Raw genomic sequence first — 13,514 nt, forward strand, 5'->3', positions numbered from 1 at the left:
AGGCACCTCTACACAACAGTGAATGTATTTCTATTAACCTGAAACTGTGCTGAAATTAAGCATTAAAAAGCCTGGTGATGGATTGGAACCAAAAGACCTGCAACACATGCATACCAAATATGCCTTTTGCCAGCGGCCATTTAGGCACACCACCAGTCCGGTGAGGTTGGACCAACTTTGCTCTGTGGCTTGCAAGATATATCCAAGGCTGTAGTTTGGTTATTTTAGAAGAACTACAAACAAGAGTGGGGAAGTAAATTACTTGAGTGATTGTCTGATTACTGTGCTGCTCTGTAAACTGTAAACCCAGTGGTTTGTATGGCAGTGCACTTGCAGTCAGAGGGGTGAAGAACAGCTATGTGCGGTTTATCCTTACATGGTCTTTTTCGGAGCTTTTCATTGGTTAACACAGCTGTCCTGTGTAGAGCTACAATAAAACCCATGTGCAACCTGTTGGTTTGGTTTCGCAGCTTCACAGCAGGCAGGGCCTGGTTTAGAAGAAATTGTGGATTTGGGTACACTTGATACGAGTATAAATGCACCAGCTGGGGGCAAAAGGATAAACAGCTCAGCCACTACAGGGGTCCATCATCCCACTACCCTCAAATTGTCCGCTTATCAGATAGAAGTGGGCTTTGTCTTGGGCCCAGCTAAATGAGCTCAAACCTGTCTGAGCAGCTGTAGCTTCCCACCTTATTTCTCACACAGATGCATGCACATACACATATGTTTAATGTGACTGAAATGGGTAGAGTGGGGCAGGCAGTACTACCTGCTGTGCCACCATGTTTGTGTTATTAATCATAGTTGATATTACTTGTTGCATGTCTTTACTAGCTCTCTGTGGCTGCCTCATAGAAGTAGTGCTATGCAAAATTTGCTTAAATGCAGTTCATACAAATGATTTCAATTTATATTGATATCTGGTTTTGTACTTTGCTTGAACAATGAATTGGATGACCACACAAGCCTTGTTTTTCTGGATATCCTATCCTTGGGGGGACCTTTTGCTCACACAAGGGAGAGTCCAAGGGTATGAGTTTCTTCCTCCTTTCCTGCAGCTCCAGAAAGACAATGAATGGAAGTGCAGTGGAAGATGGGAGGGTTCTGTTAGTGACAATGTCAGGCCTTCCACTGGAAAACATTGCATGAGCACTGAATGTGTGCCAGTTGAATAGGCTCCTATGTAAGTTAATAGGCTCTTTTTGTTACAGACCTGATAATAAATATGCTTTCATTCAAACCTCAGGCAGTTGAAGCAAAATTAGGCATGCATATTTAGCAGGTTTTCCAGCATAATCCTGAAATATGTAGTACTTTCCTGATGTTCCTGTGGTTGTTTGCCTTGTGACCCCCATCCCACTGTGGCAGGGTGTCGACTGCCCTTGAGCAACATTGACAGAAGAGCCCTTTCGCTGCCCTCACCCTCCTCAATGGGCCCACTGTCCCCGACAGCTGGTGTACCATAGTGACGGAGATGCTATCACGCTGTGTTCCTGTGGGTCAGGAGCTTTCATTGAACAACATCGTGACAGATGACTCCACCCACTGCTCCCCTCCGTTGGCTCTGTGGTTTGCATCCTGGGTATGCGCCAAGTGTGACACGCTCCTCTATAATTCACAAACCCTTTGTCGTTGTGCTGCACAGCTGTAATAAAACACCTGTTTATTATGGTACCGTCACTTGCTGGGCACAACGAGATGCTGCAGTAAGACACGGTTCACTGTGAAAAGAGGGGTATTGATGTGCTTGTCCATAAGGGGATCTGCTGATTTGTTTCCCCACGTGTGGGAATTCTCTGGTGGACACAGTATTTCCATATTCTTGTCATCTGGGAAATAATGCTATTTCTTATTGAATGCTCTATTTTATTTAGATTGAAGCAGGTGTGTTCTTTTTTTAAAGTAGCTGGTAACAAAATGTTGGGACTAGTATACATTGCTAGTTTATTAAACTCATGCTTTTCTCTAGTGTGATTTAAGTTTGTATACCAGGCTAATTACAATTAGTTTCCCCTATTCTACAGCTGGGAATTTTTTTTTTTTTTAAACTGTCATTTCAGGCTTTGATCAGCAGTACTACAGCAGGAGTGGGACTTGAACCTGGCTTGTCTGAGTAACGAGCAGCAGCTGTAACTACTACACCACCTGCTGGCATGCATGTTATGCAGTGAGAATTTGTCAGGGATGGTGTACATTTTTACAGTTTAAAAAGTCAACTACTGGTTTAACTGCTTTTCTTGAGGTGCTTGTCATAGTGCAGGAGAGACATTGCTGCCATGTTTAGAGTATCTACCCTTGTACATGCTGTGAGCCCTGTTGGAGGGTAGAGTTTGGAATCTTCCTCGCCAGTCCAGATGATGGAGACCCGAGAGCCGGGTGGTGTCAGCTGGTAAACATAGTGTGACCTTGATTTGTGATGTGGCTCATTCAATCTCACCTCACCCCCTGGCCCTGATGGTCTGTACATTCAATAAGCACAGGATGTCAACGCCCTTTTAATGACACCTCCCGAGGCAATAACTGCTTAAGGTTCACCTTTCACGTTGGCTGAAATGGCAGGAATGGGAAACTGAAGCTATGCAGCAAGACAGGGCCAAATACACACCTTGACATCTCGGCCAATCCTTTCCTGAACCGGGTGTAACTGAGAATGCGGATGGGTGCGGATCTGCTCTGTGCCTGGTAGTGCTGCAAAGTGGCTCTTTGTCTCACCGTGTTGGGGCACCAGTCCTGCAGCTTTTGAGGATTGCAGTGACTTTGTACACTCGTGAGAATTAAATACCCATAAATACAGGAAGACTTGGTCAGATTTTTGGGTTACAGTTGCACACATTGTTGCAGGGACTTCACGTTGGCTTTCACTGTTAATAAATGACTTAACCCCACCATCTGTAATAACTCTCATTGAAATCTTCAATGAACAAATTTTGCTTTTTAAAAACATTAATTTATCAGAATCTCACATTGCTCAGACTAAGAAATCCTTTTCAGTTTTAAGCTTAAGGTATACCTGCAGTTTTTGTTTTTAAGGGTTTATGCCTATTCATTTAGCTGGTGTTTTTCTCCAAAGCAACTTACTATGTTAAGTTACTTGCAGTAGTTTATCCATTTATAGAGCGGTGTAATCTTCACTGGAGCAATTTAGGGTAAGTACCTTGCTCAGGGGTACTACAGCCAGAAGTGGGATTTGAACCATGTTACCTTTGTGTCCGAAGGCAGCAGCTCTAACCACTACGCTACTGGCTGTCTGTTTGAATTGCTTGCAAATTGCTTTTCTGCATCTTCATGAATTTCTGAAAACCCAAACACACACAAAAAACAGGATTGGGCTTTGTAACCTTGAGTGACCGTCCCTTTCCGTGCCATAGTGTCCCTGTAGTCTAAGGGTGGCCAGCTGACTGCAGCTGGGTGGTCTCAGGGGGTCTGTGGGAGAGCCCAGCCCATGTCACCACATTGTCTTGTTGCAAGAGGGAGGCTTCCTGTGTTTGACTTTCACACACAGATCCAAGGACGTATAGCAGCAGCCAGGTGTGTGCGTGCGCAAGTATGCATGCGCACAGCTTTTTTTTTTTTTTTTTTTTTTTTTTTTTTTTTTTTTTGTAACATGACACACAATAAGGAAAATCATGAATCAGTATCCAACCAAAGGAAATTTAGTAATGTAACAAATCATTTGGATCATTTTTTTCATATTCCATGTGTGAATCTTTTGAAATGCTGTTACCCATGTATTTTACACTAGGTTTGTACTCCTTTGCAAACTGAGCATATTACACAGTGATATTGAGTCAAGAAATTGGTTTGCTTTGGAGATGCTGCTCAATCTGATATGCAGCACCTTTCTCCTGCAGGAGCCCTTTGAGGACGGGTTTGCCAATGGGGACGAACTTACGCCGGCAGAGGAGGCTGCGGCCAAGGAGGCAGTGGAGCCCAAGGGTGTGATCAAATTTGGATGGATCAAAGGCGTGTTGGTGAGTCCAGTTGCAGAAACACAACAGATGGGTTCCTTTGGCATTCTAGACCTCCTGACACTCTTCTGCTGATGGGACCTCAGTCTTGACTTTTCTAAACCGTATAAACAACTTAATTAGTTCTTTTGAGAGATGAAAAGATGGGCTTTATTCAGTAACAGTGAAACATTAACCATCTTTCTCTTAAGAGAAATTGTTTGCATGCACTGAGGTATATTAAACTAAAGACACATCATTAATACTCTTTTAAAAAAAAAAAAAAAAAAAGCTGAACCTTTTATAGCACAGCTCAAATGAACAGGTTGTGATATTTCCACTGTAAGCCTGGTTTTAATTTAGTTTGTAAAGTGCTAAATATTTCCAGGTCATGTCACACCCCTATATGTACTTCCCTCTGAACCAATACATTGTCAGTCAAATAAAATGCTATTCTCAAGAGTTCAGTTTCTTTAAAAAAAAAAACCATATTGGTGTGTGAAAACCTAATCTAGTGTTGACGTTAGAGAACCGAAAACAAATTATGGACTTTCATTTATCTGAATTTAACCCTAATCATGAACGACAATCCTTTAATTTGAACCTTTTGAGTTCACTGGCCCCAGTCTATGGTACTTTTTACCACTGGGCATTTCTTGATTAATTCATAATGTTGAAATACTGACCCCTCAACTAATTGTTTTGCCACTGATTTGAATTTTGCCATTTAATGAAATGTGCTGTTAAAACGTTAATGGATTATTAATCTGTAAACGTCAGCTGGTCCACCACAACTAAGGCTGGAAGATTTCTGAAATGTCTGACACGTTAAAGTTCAGATGTCTCCTTCAGCAGTAGCTTATACATGTTGAAGGTTTTTGTGTGGCTGATGGGAGGTAAACCTGGGTCTACTTATTGGGTGTAAATACATGAGTAACAATATAAACAGGTCCCAGGAGAGACTTTACAATGTATTTTTGCAAATGTATTGCAAATTCAATGGCTGAGGGAGGAAAAAGCTAAGCATAACTAGTTCATTTTATTGGTAATGGTTGTGTTGACATTACTAAAACTGTTTTTTAATGACTTGTATTCTATTCAGAATATTAAATATTTTAGGATAATTTCTCTCAATTTCTGGTCAACATTCTAAAACTGCTACAATTTGCCTGCAGTAAACTGTGATAAATACCAAGATTCTGCTTATTGTCAAAGGTGAACTCTTGTCCTGATAGCCTCATTGCCATCTTTTATTTAATTACAAAAATCTTCAGGTACATAGACATGCTGTTTGTCACATTTCTCTTCTAATTTGTGCATATTTTTCTCCAGTAATAGAGCACTATTGATTTTGTTTGATTCAGCTGTGCCATTCTTTTGAGAGGGGCCTCCAGGGACCTACTAAAACCAATTATACTCCAGTCTGAATTTTCCAATAAGGATTTAGAAGTCTGTACTGCCTGTAATATGAATAATACAACTGCTGCACTTTCATACCTGAAAGTTTTCGTCATGGAAATTCTCATTGCAGGACTGAAATTATGCAAAATCATCTTGAGGTTTTTTTATTGGTTTTGGAGAGAAATCCTTAGCCAGCTCAGAAGCCAAATTGGCCAAAGTCTTGTTTTGGATCTTTTGATTCAGAATTCTTTTCTACCTACACAAAACTTTGTCAAGTTGGAGCTTAAGTTGTTACTGCATGTTTTGTGTGTCCAGGTTACTGTCAATAAGTCATTCAATCATTTGTTTGTTTTGTTAATTAAACCTGCAAATTGTCATTTGCTTGATTTGCAAAAATTCAGTGTTGAATGGGCAGCATGTCATTCACTGCAGTGTTAAATTTAGAGCCAGGTTGCCTGGTTGTTGGTAAATTCAACAAGCTTTCCAGTGGGTCACCGTTGGGAGATGTGTGCTGAAGACAACACAAGTGTGTTAGCAGCCTTACAGATGTTTGATTGTCCTCTCAGACTGACGGCAGTTTTTGTGCACATGTGTAAACTGTGTTCCTGATGGACCCTCACACACATAGTGCCTTTTTAGTTATCTTTCTACTAGAGTGCAAGGTTATCGTATTACATTGCTGGACTGTACCCTTTGGATGTGCTGATTTGGATGCACAGAGATGACAGATGACTCATTCACTTAGTCCGGTTAAGAGGTTTGGCTCACTGTAAGGAAGTGCTTTTTTGAACGGTCCATTTAGTCAGGTTCCGTTGATGTCCGGTCTCCTGCCTCTTGTCATCAAAGCTTTATTTTGACATGTGTAGTCTTCTTCCTTTTTTCCCCCCTCTTTTGTCAACGTCTGGTCAACTTGGTACTGCTTTTGGCAGGAGAAATGTAAACGGAGACCTTAAACCAAAGTTTTAGAATTTGTCCATACCTCTGCCCAAAGACAATTGATTGGGGTAGCTTACTAGCCTAGCTTTTATTTCTATTAATTTTATTTACACAGATGTTTTGGAGTAGGTCAAAAATTTTAATGGAGTATTTATTATGCAATGAGGCTACCTAATGTCAGTGTAGATGTGACTTGGACACAATGAATCTCCTCAACTGGACAAACTTTTTTTTTTTTTTTTTTTTTTTTTTTTTTTTTTTTTTTTTTTTTAAATATCCTGTTTACATACATTAAACTGATAGCCTTGTTCTTTGGAATCAATCTGAATTCTCTATTGTATGATAGTAAACAATAGATGAGATAGTATAGTTTTAAATTTTCTAAATGGTAACACTCAGACCTGACTTATAACTTTCAAACTGGATCTTTGGTGACGGGAGGCGATTCTTGTGGGCAAAGTTACACACCCATATCTTTTGTTTTACTATTTTAAATAGAACAGGTTTCAAGCGAGCAAATTGCCCCAAAGTGTGCAACACTAAAGTGGCCAAAGTTGATCAGTAGCGTATCAGCCAGGACTGTTTTTATTGCTTAGTAGCCAATATAAACATCCTCTTTGAAAGCTTTTCACTTTCAGCATGCTCAGTATTGCCTCAGCTAGTAACCAAATATTCAAACCAGAAGTGGCTGGCAGTTAACTAAATGTCAAGAACCATTTTGTTTAATTTTGGCCTTTCAGTTCAATCATACTGTGTTCAAGTGCCAAATTTTAAAGTTGAATTATTGCTTTAATTTCTTGCTTGCCCTAGGCTCAAGATCAATGTCCAGAAGGAGGGTTTAAATGATGTAAAGCTAAGTTCGCCAGTCCTTATCTTGTTCCATCCATCTGGTCCTAAGGCTTGGTTTAAATCTCGGTTTAATCCAGTTCATCACATTGGCATCCTGCAAACTGGTTCTAATTTTTTGGCAGCCATGTCTTATTCTGGGACCTGGTAGCTAGATACGCCTCACCTCCCCGATCCCCTCTCCTGTACAGGTGCGCTGCATGCTGAACATCTGGGGTGTGATGCTCTTCATCCGCATGTCATGGATTGTGGGCCAGGCTGGCATTGGTAGGTGACACCTCTGACACTTTGTGAGTCCCTGCAAATTGACATTTGAATTCACACCCACCCCATCCCACTGCCGGCTGCCCGGTGTGGTCACCTGTCAAGCTGTAACTCATGCTTCAGTGGAGGCTCTCGTCTTTTTCTCTCTTGAATGGAAGAGAAAGATGCCTTACAATCCAAATTAACAGCATTTTGTATATATTCACTAGACCATTATAGCAAGAAACATACAGAATACAGGTAATTGTTTAAGATAATTACTAAGGTAATTTTTCTGTTTTGTCAACCTCTGAATTGCAGAACATGGAAAACATTTCAAGGGAATATTCTGGAAAGTTTATGTAGAAGCTGCATTCAGAAACCAGTGTTCACTTTTGATATTTCCGGTCAGGGAATGAGTCATGCTTCTTTCTTATGAGATCCAAATCACTTTTTTTTTTTTTTTTTTTTTTGGTCACACAATTTAATGAATGCCCATGGGTCACTTTATATTCCCATGTACTTTGTTATAAGTGAATATGATCTTGTCTTTTACAGGCTTTTCCTGTGTGATTGTTCTCATGTCCATGGTTGTGACCACAATCACTGGCCTGTCTACGTCAGCAATTGCAACCAACGGATTTGTACGAGGAGGTTTGTGCATTTACATTTCCCATGCTGCTGTGCTTCACTTACCACCATGAGAACATGCTTATCATTAGCCCTTATTTACCTGATGTTTTTCAGAGGTAATTTGTGCTGTAAAGAGTCTGTAGAGCTCTGTAGAAGGTTTTAGTCATCCATCTTTAAGTTCCATGCTGTTTTGTGAAAGCTCTACACCTGAATCCTCTTGTCCCTCCATCCAATTACACGTGCATGCACAAAGGACAACTTAGAATCCTGGGTTTGTTTTGAGGTACACAGCTTTGGATTGTGGGGGGAGAGTCTGTTAACACTGGAAGAGCTGACAAATGTCAGACTGAGCCCCCTTCAAACCCCAGTCCGAAGTCACACCTTTGCAACAACTGCTCCAGACCAGTAACTTTCCTTAAATATTTCGTGCAATGAGGCAAAAAGTCACCTTTTGAATTTCCCATATGAAGTTTATCAGTATGTTTTCCCCATTTATCTGTCAGAGTAAATGACTCTTACATTTTTTTGTTACATTTATTCAAGCAAACACTTCTCCAAAGTGACATTTGAGTAAACAAAAGTGCATTTCTTAACAAGCTTTCGATGTACACATACAATGATTAAAGCACAGCTTGTCTGTCACCATTTTGCCAACATAAATGTCTTTACTTGCTTACTATAGAATTGAATTAGGTAAGAATTATACAGATCGTGACAGATGGTTTGATGCAAATTTATGTAGCTCTTAAGAGATGTGTTTTGGGACTCTGCTTGAATGCTGAAAGGCATTCAACAGTGATGAGGAAGAGAGGGACCACACTGGAGCTGCCACAACCCATGACTTTCATTTTTTTGCACCCCTTTGTGAGTTGGAATAGCAAGGGGCTAGATGTGGAGTAGTGCATAGTACTCTTGCTGAGGTGTTTCTGATACTGGGTGTAAGTGAAAGTTGAAGTATTGGAAGAGTTGTCCTCTCCAAGCTTTGGAACTGCCGTGTCTTGCAATGGCACTCTACTTTGTCTTGTTTAAAAACCAGTTTGTCCATTTGTTAGTAGTCTTGGTTTTCAGGGAGGCCTTTTCACACAAAGGGAAGTTCAGCGGAGCGGAGCAATTCTGCCTACCGCCTCCAGCATTCACAGCTGTATCCAGTTGCATAAAGATGCCTGTTCTACAGCAATTAATGCTGTGACGAACCCAGATAGCTAGTGTGGGGCTTGCAGATGAATATTTGTCCACTTCATGGCTCTGCACTGAAATGCTGCAGCTGCCATTGATTACATTAGCGTATTGATTTATACAGTGCATTTCTAGGAAAAACAGTGACTGCTGTTATTGTTAATCACTGCTGGCACAACAGAAGGCAAATATCAGCCCTTATGAAACTCTCACCTTGGTGAAATGTGAGTTTTGAGAAGCTCTTCTAAAATGAGAGCACAACACTTAAGGTTTCTAATAATATGTTCAATCATGATTTTCTCACTGGGAGAAAACTTCAGAGGTCAAATATTTATTTGTAAACTTCATTTTGAAGTTTCCCACCTTCTGCTAATCTCTATTTAATTTACATTGGCTGCAGTGTAACATAACCTTTTTAAATTTTTTCTGACCTCTAAAACCAGGGAGTAATTAACTTTCACCTTCACAATCTGTCATCGGTTGCACACTCCAATCTCAAGCTTGAGAAGGATCCATGTATTATATAAACGGAGGAAGTACTGTTCTTATGTAAGGACAAAAATTTTGTGCTCTTCGCTAATGTGTGTTTAATTTGGGTTCTGAGATGCCGACTCCACTGCTTACTGTTATTCAACTAGGGTCACTGGGTGCGTTTAGGACACGGGTCACGTAGATGTTCCACAGCTCTTCTGGCCTTTGACACCACTCTGCCCAGCAGTATTTCTACTGCCACTCACGATGAACATGTCTGTATGATCAAAAAGTTTTGAATGTGGACAAAGCTGTGTGGATGGTCTTGAACTACACAGTGGAAAATTGGCCTGGAATGTTTCTTTGAAAGCCCTTTGGGTTGGATCATGCCGCTGCTGTCAGTGAGACAAGCAGGAAAGGGTTAAAGGAAGTCTACTGATGACTCATTGTAAGGCTTGTTGCCTTCACTAGGCAGTGACCACATTTAACAAAGTGTTAATAATCAGTCATTTTTGAATTTTTCATACAAGATAATTGACAGAAACCAAATCTGTTTCTATGCCTGGACAGCTAACTTTGAATGTTCAAAGCATGTATTTGATTTTTTTCAAGTTTGGTGGAAGTGATTTCACTGTCTTGTATGATTCCCTTCCCATCCAAGGTGTACCCTGCATCACAATCTAAACTTCTAGGATAAGCTCTAGATCACCACAACCCTACACATGCCTAGTGCTTTGTGAAAATAGGATGCAATTGGTTTGAAGCATATTTCATAAATGTGGCATGAATATTTTTTTAAATTTAAGTTTGATACTGAGCCTGAGATTTACTGCACAAAAACTGGAACCGACCAGTTAGGTTCATACTGGATATGAAAAATATATCGTTTTTGTTTACTCTTCCGCAGTTCTACCTGACCTTGAAATGTTCCTTTCCTGAAGGAGTGATACACAATCTTAATATCCTGCCATGGGTGCAGATAACACAGCCTGCTTCCCTCTCCCTGAGAACCTTATGTCTCCCTTACAATCAAATAACTTATTACAAGCATTTTGTTACTTGGTATGATCTTTGAATAATATTTGCAGTACAGCCCATTCTATTGTTTGCTTACTTGTACAGAAACTTAAACATTATGACAACTGAATATGAATGAGTCTTCAGTTTGTTTCTGGAACAATAACAAGCAGAACAGTGTGCTCAGCTATCACAGCACTACGAGTAACTGAAGAAGGTTTTCCTGGGTCCTGGCAGGTTTGGTGTGCTTTTGCGCAGAGATTTGAAATTGACACCAAGTGCTCCCCTGGAGTTGGGAGGAGGCACAAGAAAAAATTTAATTTTTTGTTTTAATTGTCCTGGTGAGGCTAGGATGAAGTTCTGCTGGAGGAGAGCAATGTGCACACAGTGTGAATTTGTATTAAATGGCTTTATATCAAGATTTCTTGAAAAATTAGTGATTTGTCGATCTTAAATGTATCACTTAGGTACCTTGAGTTGTATTAGGGATTGTTTGGCTGACCAGGAAGCAATGAAAGTAATGAACACTTTATACAAAAGTGTTTAGAATTGATTGAAATCGCACCATATGTGCACAGCTTATCGTAATTCTGGCAGTAACTCATTTAATTGGGCAGCATGCGTATTAATGCCCCTAGATACTAATCTTTCTAAGAATTTCAGTTATTCCTTGATCCTGCCCAAAATGTCTCAGTATCACATTGTCCCTGTTTCAGTGAACAATCCCAGTAAATGAATGTTATGGAAAAATTTGCCATTACTTTGCCGGTGTAGAGCAACAGGGCCTGACAATTCCATTTTTTCATTACTCCAGGGGCCGTATTCTTGTAAAGAGCACTTATAAATGCTATTAGCAGAATTCCCATTTTTCATGCCTGAATCAAATCAGAAAGCCACATCCTCCTTCCCAATTACTTGATTGTCCCATTGCTTACCCCCCCCCCCCCCCCCCCCCCCCCGCTTTGCTTTAAAAAGCATTAGTCTTGGTCAGAAAAACCACAACCCCTGTCCTCATGTGTTTGTAGGAGCACTTGAGATTTTTTCCCTTTTTTGTTTTATTTTTCCAAAAGCTCTTGGAGGACATTTCAAAGATCTCCACTAGAGGACTCATAATGCCTCTGTAGGCAGCTTGGTGCTCTACCTTGTTTAAGTAGTTCTTGGGACCATGACACTAAGGTTTCTACAATACAAGTGATTCACTTGATAATTGTGTTAAATGTTTTGGTTTTACAGAATACAGAAATGACTCCATAATTTAAAAAAAAAAAATAAATAATGGCCCTTTTGGGTGTTATGTAGGTATTAGTGTGTTGGCTGTGTTAATGTTTTGCTTAATTCCCATTAGCCAATTTGCACATGTAAGCCCAGCCTGAACCTCAAAGAGGCTGTGGTTGGGTTTGATCATGGGCAGTTAGCCAGCCAGCCTTAAATGTTTTTTGGGTCTCAGAGGGCACTGCAAGAATGATTGGATTGGGTTAAAATATGTAATACATACTTCCTTTTGACTAGAACTATAATTCCAAGGCCAGCTTGCTAAGCAAATATGTAAATTATGTTAATGTTCAGAGGGGTGATTAGCTCAAGATATCCTGAATGGGGACAGATGGCAGCCTAGTATTTATAGAGGCCATTGGAAGGACTCTTGATCAAGTACCACTGCCTGTTGTACACTTGAGTATGGCATTATGAATAACTTAGTAAAAATGACTTGTGTAAATGAGGACTCATTTTTAGCTTAATGGTAGCTAAATATTATGTTATTTTGGCTAGTACCCAGTATGCTAATTGGATTCAAGTGCTTTAAGTTTTGTCCCTCTTTGTGTAGGTGGGGCATATTACCTGATATCAAGGAGTCTTGGCCCAGAATTTGGCGGTTCCATCGGCCTCATCTTTGCTTTTGCCAATGCCGTGGCTGTCGCCATGTATGTTGTAGGCTTTGCAGAAACTGTGGTAGAACTTCTCAAGGTAAGATTTAGGCATATCCTCCCCCTCAGATTTTTTTTATTGTACTATTTTCTCATTCATTTTTTCCCCCTTCCTGTGAGAAAATTATACTTGTATTTAAAAGTACCTTGAAGGTAGAATTTTCCAAATTGCTGCCTTAAATTTTATTCTGAAATGTTTTGTTTTTCTCTTGGGGAAAGCTGAAGTTTATCAAAAAATACTGATTATCATCTGGCACTGCGTCAAGTAGTGTCTGTATAAATATTTTCTTGTGCTTCGCTTGCAGGATGCTGATGCCATCATGCTTGATGAGATCAACGATGTCCGAATTATTGGAGTCCTCACAATCGTACTGCTCTTGGGCATATCTGTGGCAGGAATGGAGTGGGAAGCCAAGGTAACAGTTGTTCATTTGAAAGGGAAATCACCCTAAAGAAGCACTCCAGTTTTTTGTCCCCCCCTGCCGCTTGTGCTTTTTGTTTAGAATTTGTTAGTAAATGCTGCTTTTTTTTCCCACCTTGACATTTCTCTGCCTTGCAGGCCCAAATCTTTCTGCTAGTCATCCTGATTACAGCCATTTTCAACTACTTCATTGGGACCTTCATCAGTGTAGAGGCCAAAGAGCCCAAGGGTTTCTTAGGCTATAAAGGTAGCAATCTTTTTTTTTTTTTTTTTTTTCTTGTCATCTTTCTTCCCCCTTCATGTATATGCGAAATGGCCCCATTGTATTTAAATACCTATTGCCGTAACTATTGACAGCAATAATCAAAACTACAGTAAAAACCTGAAAGGCTTGAGGGCTGAACTCATAAGACCCAACCGATTTGGAGTTCTTCTGACTTGCATATAACCCAATGAACCTGTTGATAGTCCAGAGTCGTGGTGATTTTTGTTAAC

The 13,514-nt window shown here is 40.2% G+C and overlaps 1 protein-coding gene across 2 annotated transcripts in view; it reads left to right on the plus strand.

Annotated features, from left to right (window-relative positions):
* slc12a2 (solute carrier family 12 member 2) overlaps positions 1–13,514 on the plus strand; it is a 56,958-nt gene that overhangs the window by 19,725 nt on the left and 23,719 nt on the right. For both annotated transcript variants that reach the window (XM_018744787.2, XM_018744788.2), the window contains exons 2-7: positions 3,855–3,974; positions 7,325–7,400; positions 7,935–8,030; positions 12,499–12,638; positions 12,904–13,014; positions 13,158–13,266. In XM_018744787.2, coding sequence (XP_018600303.2) covers positions 3,855–3,974; positions 7,325–7,400; positions 7,935–8,030; positions 12,499–12,638; positions 12,904–13,014; positions 13,158–13,266 — 652 coding nt within the window. The remainder of the gene's footprint in view (positions 1–3,854; positions 3,975–7,324; positions 7,401–7,934; positions 8,031–12,498; positions 12,639–12,903; positions 13,015–13,157; positions 13,267–13,514) is intronic.

Source organism: Scleropages formosus, chromosome 6 (genome assembly GCF_900964775.1).
Source record: "Scleropages formosus chromosome 6, fSclFor1.1, whole genome shotgun sequence".
In the NCBI taxonomy this organism is placed as follows: Eukaryota; Metazoa; Chordata; class Actinopteri; order Osteoglossiformes; family Osteoglossidae; genus Scleropages; species Scleropages formosus.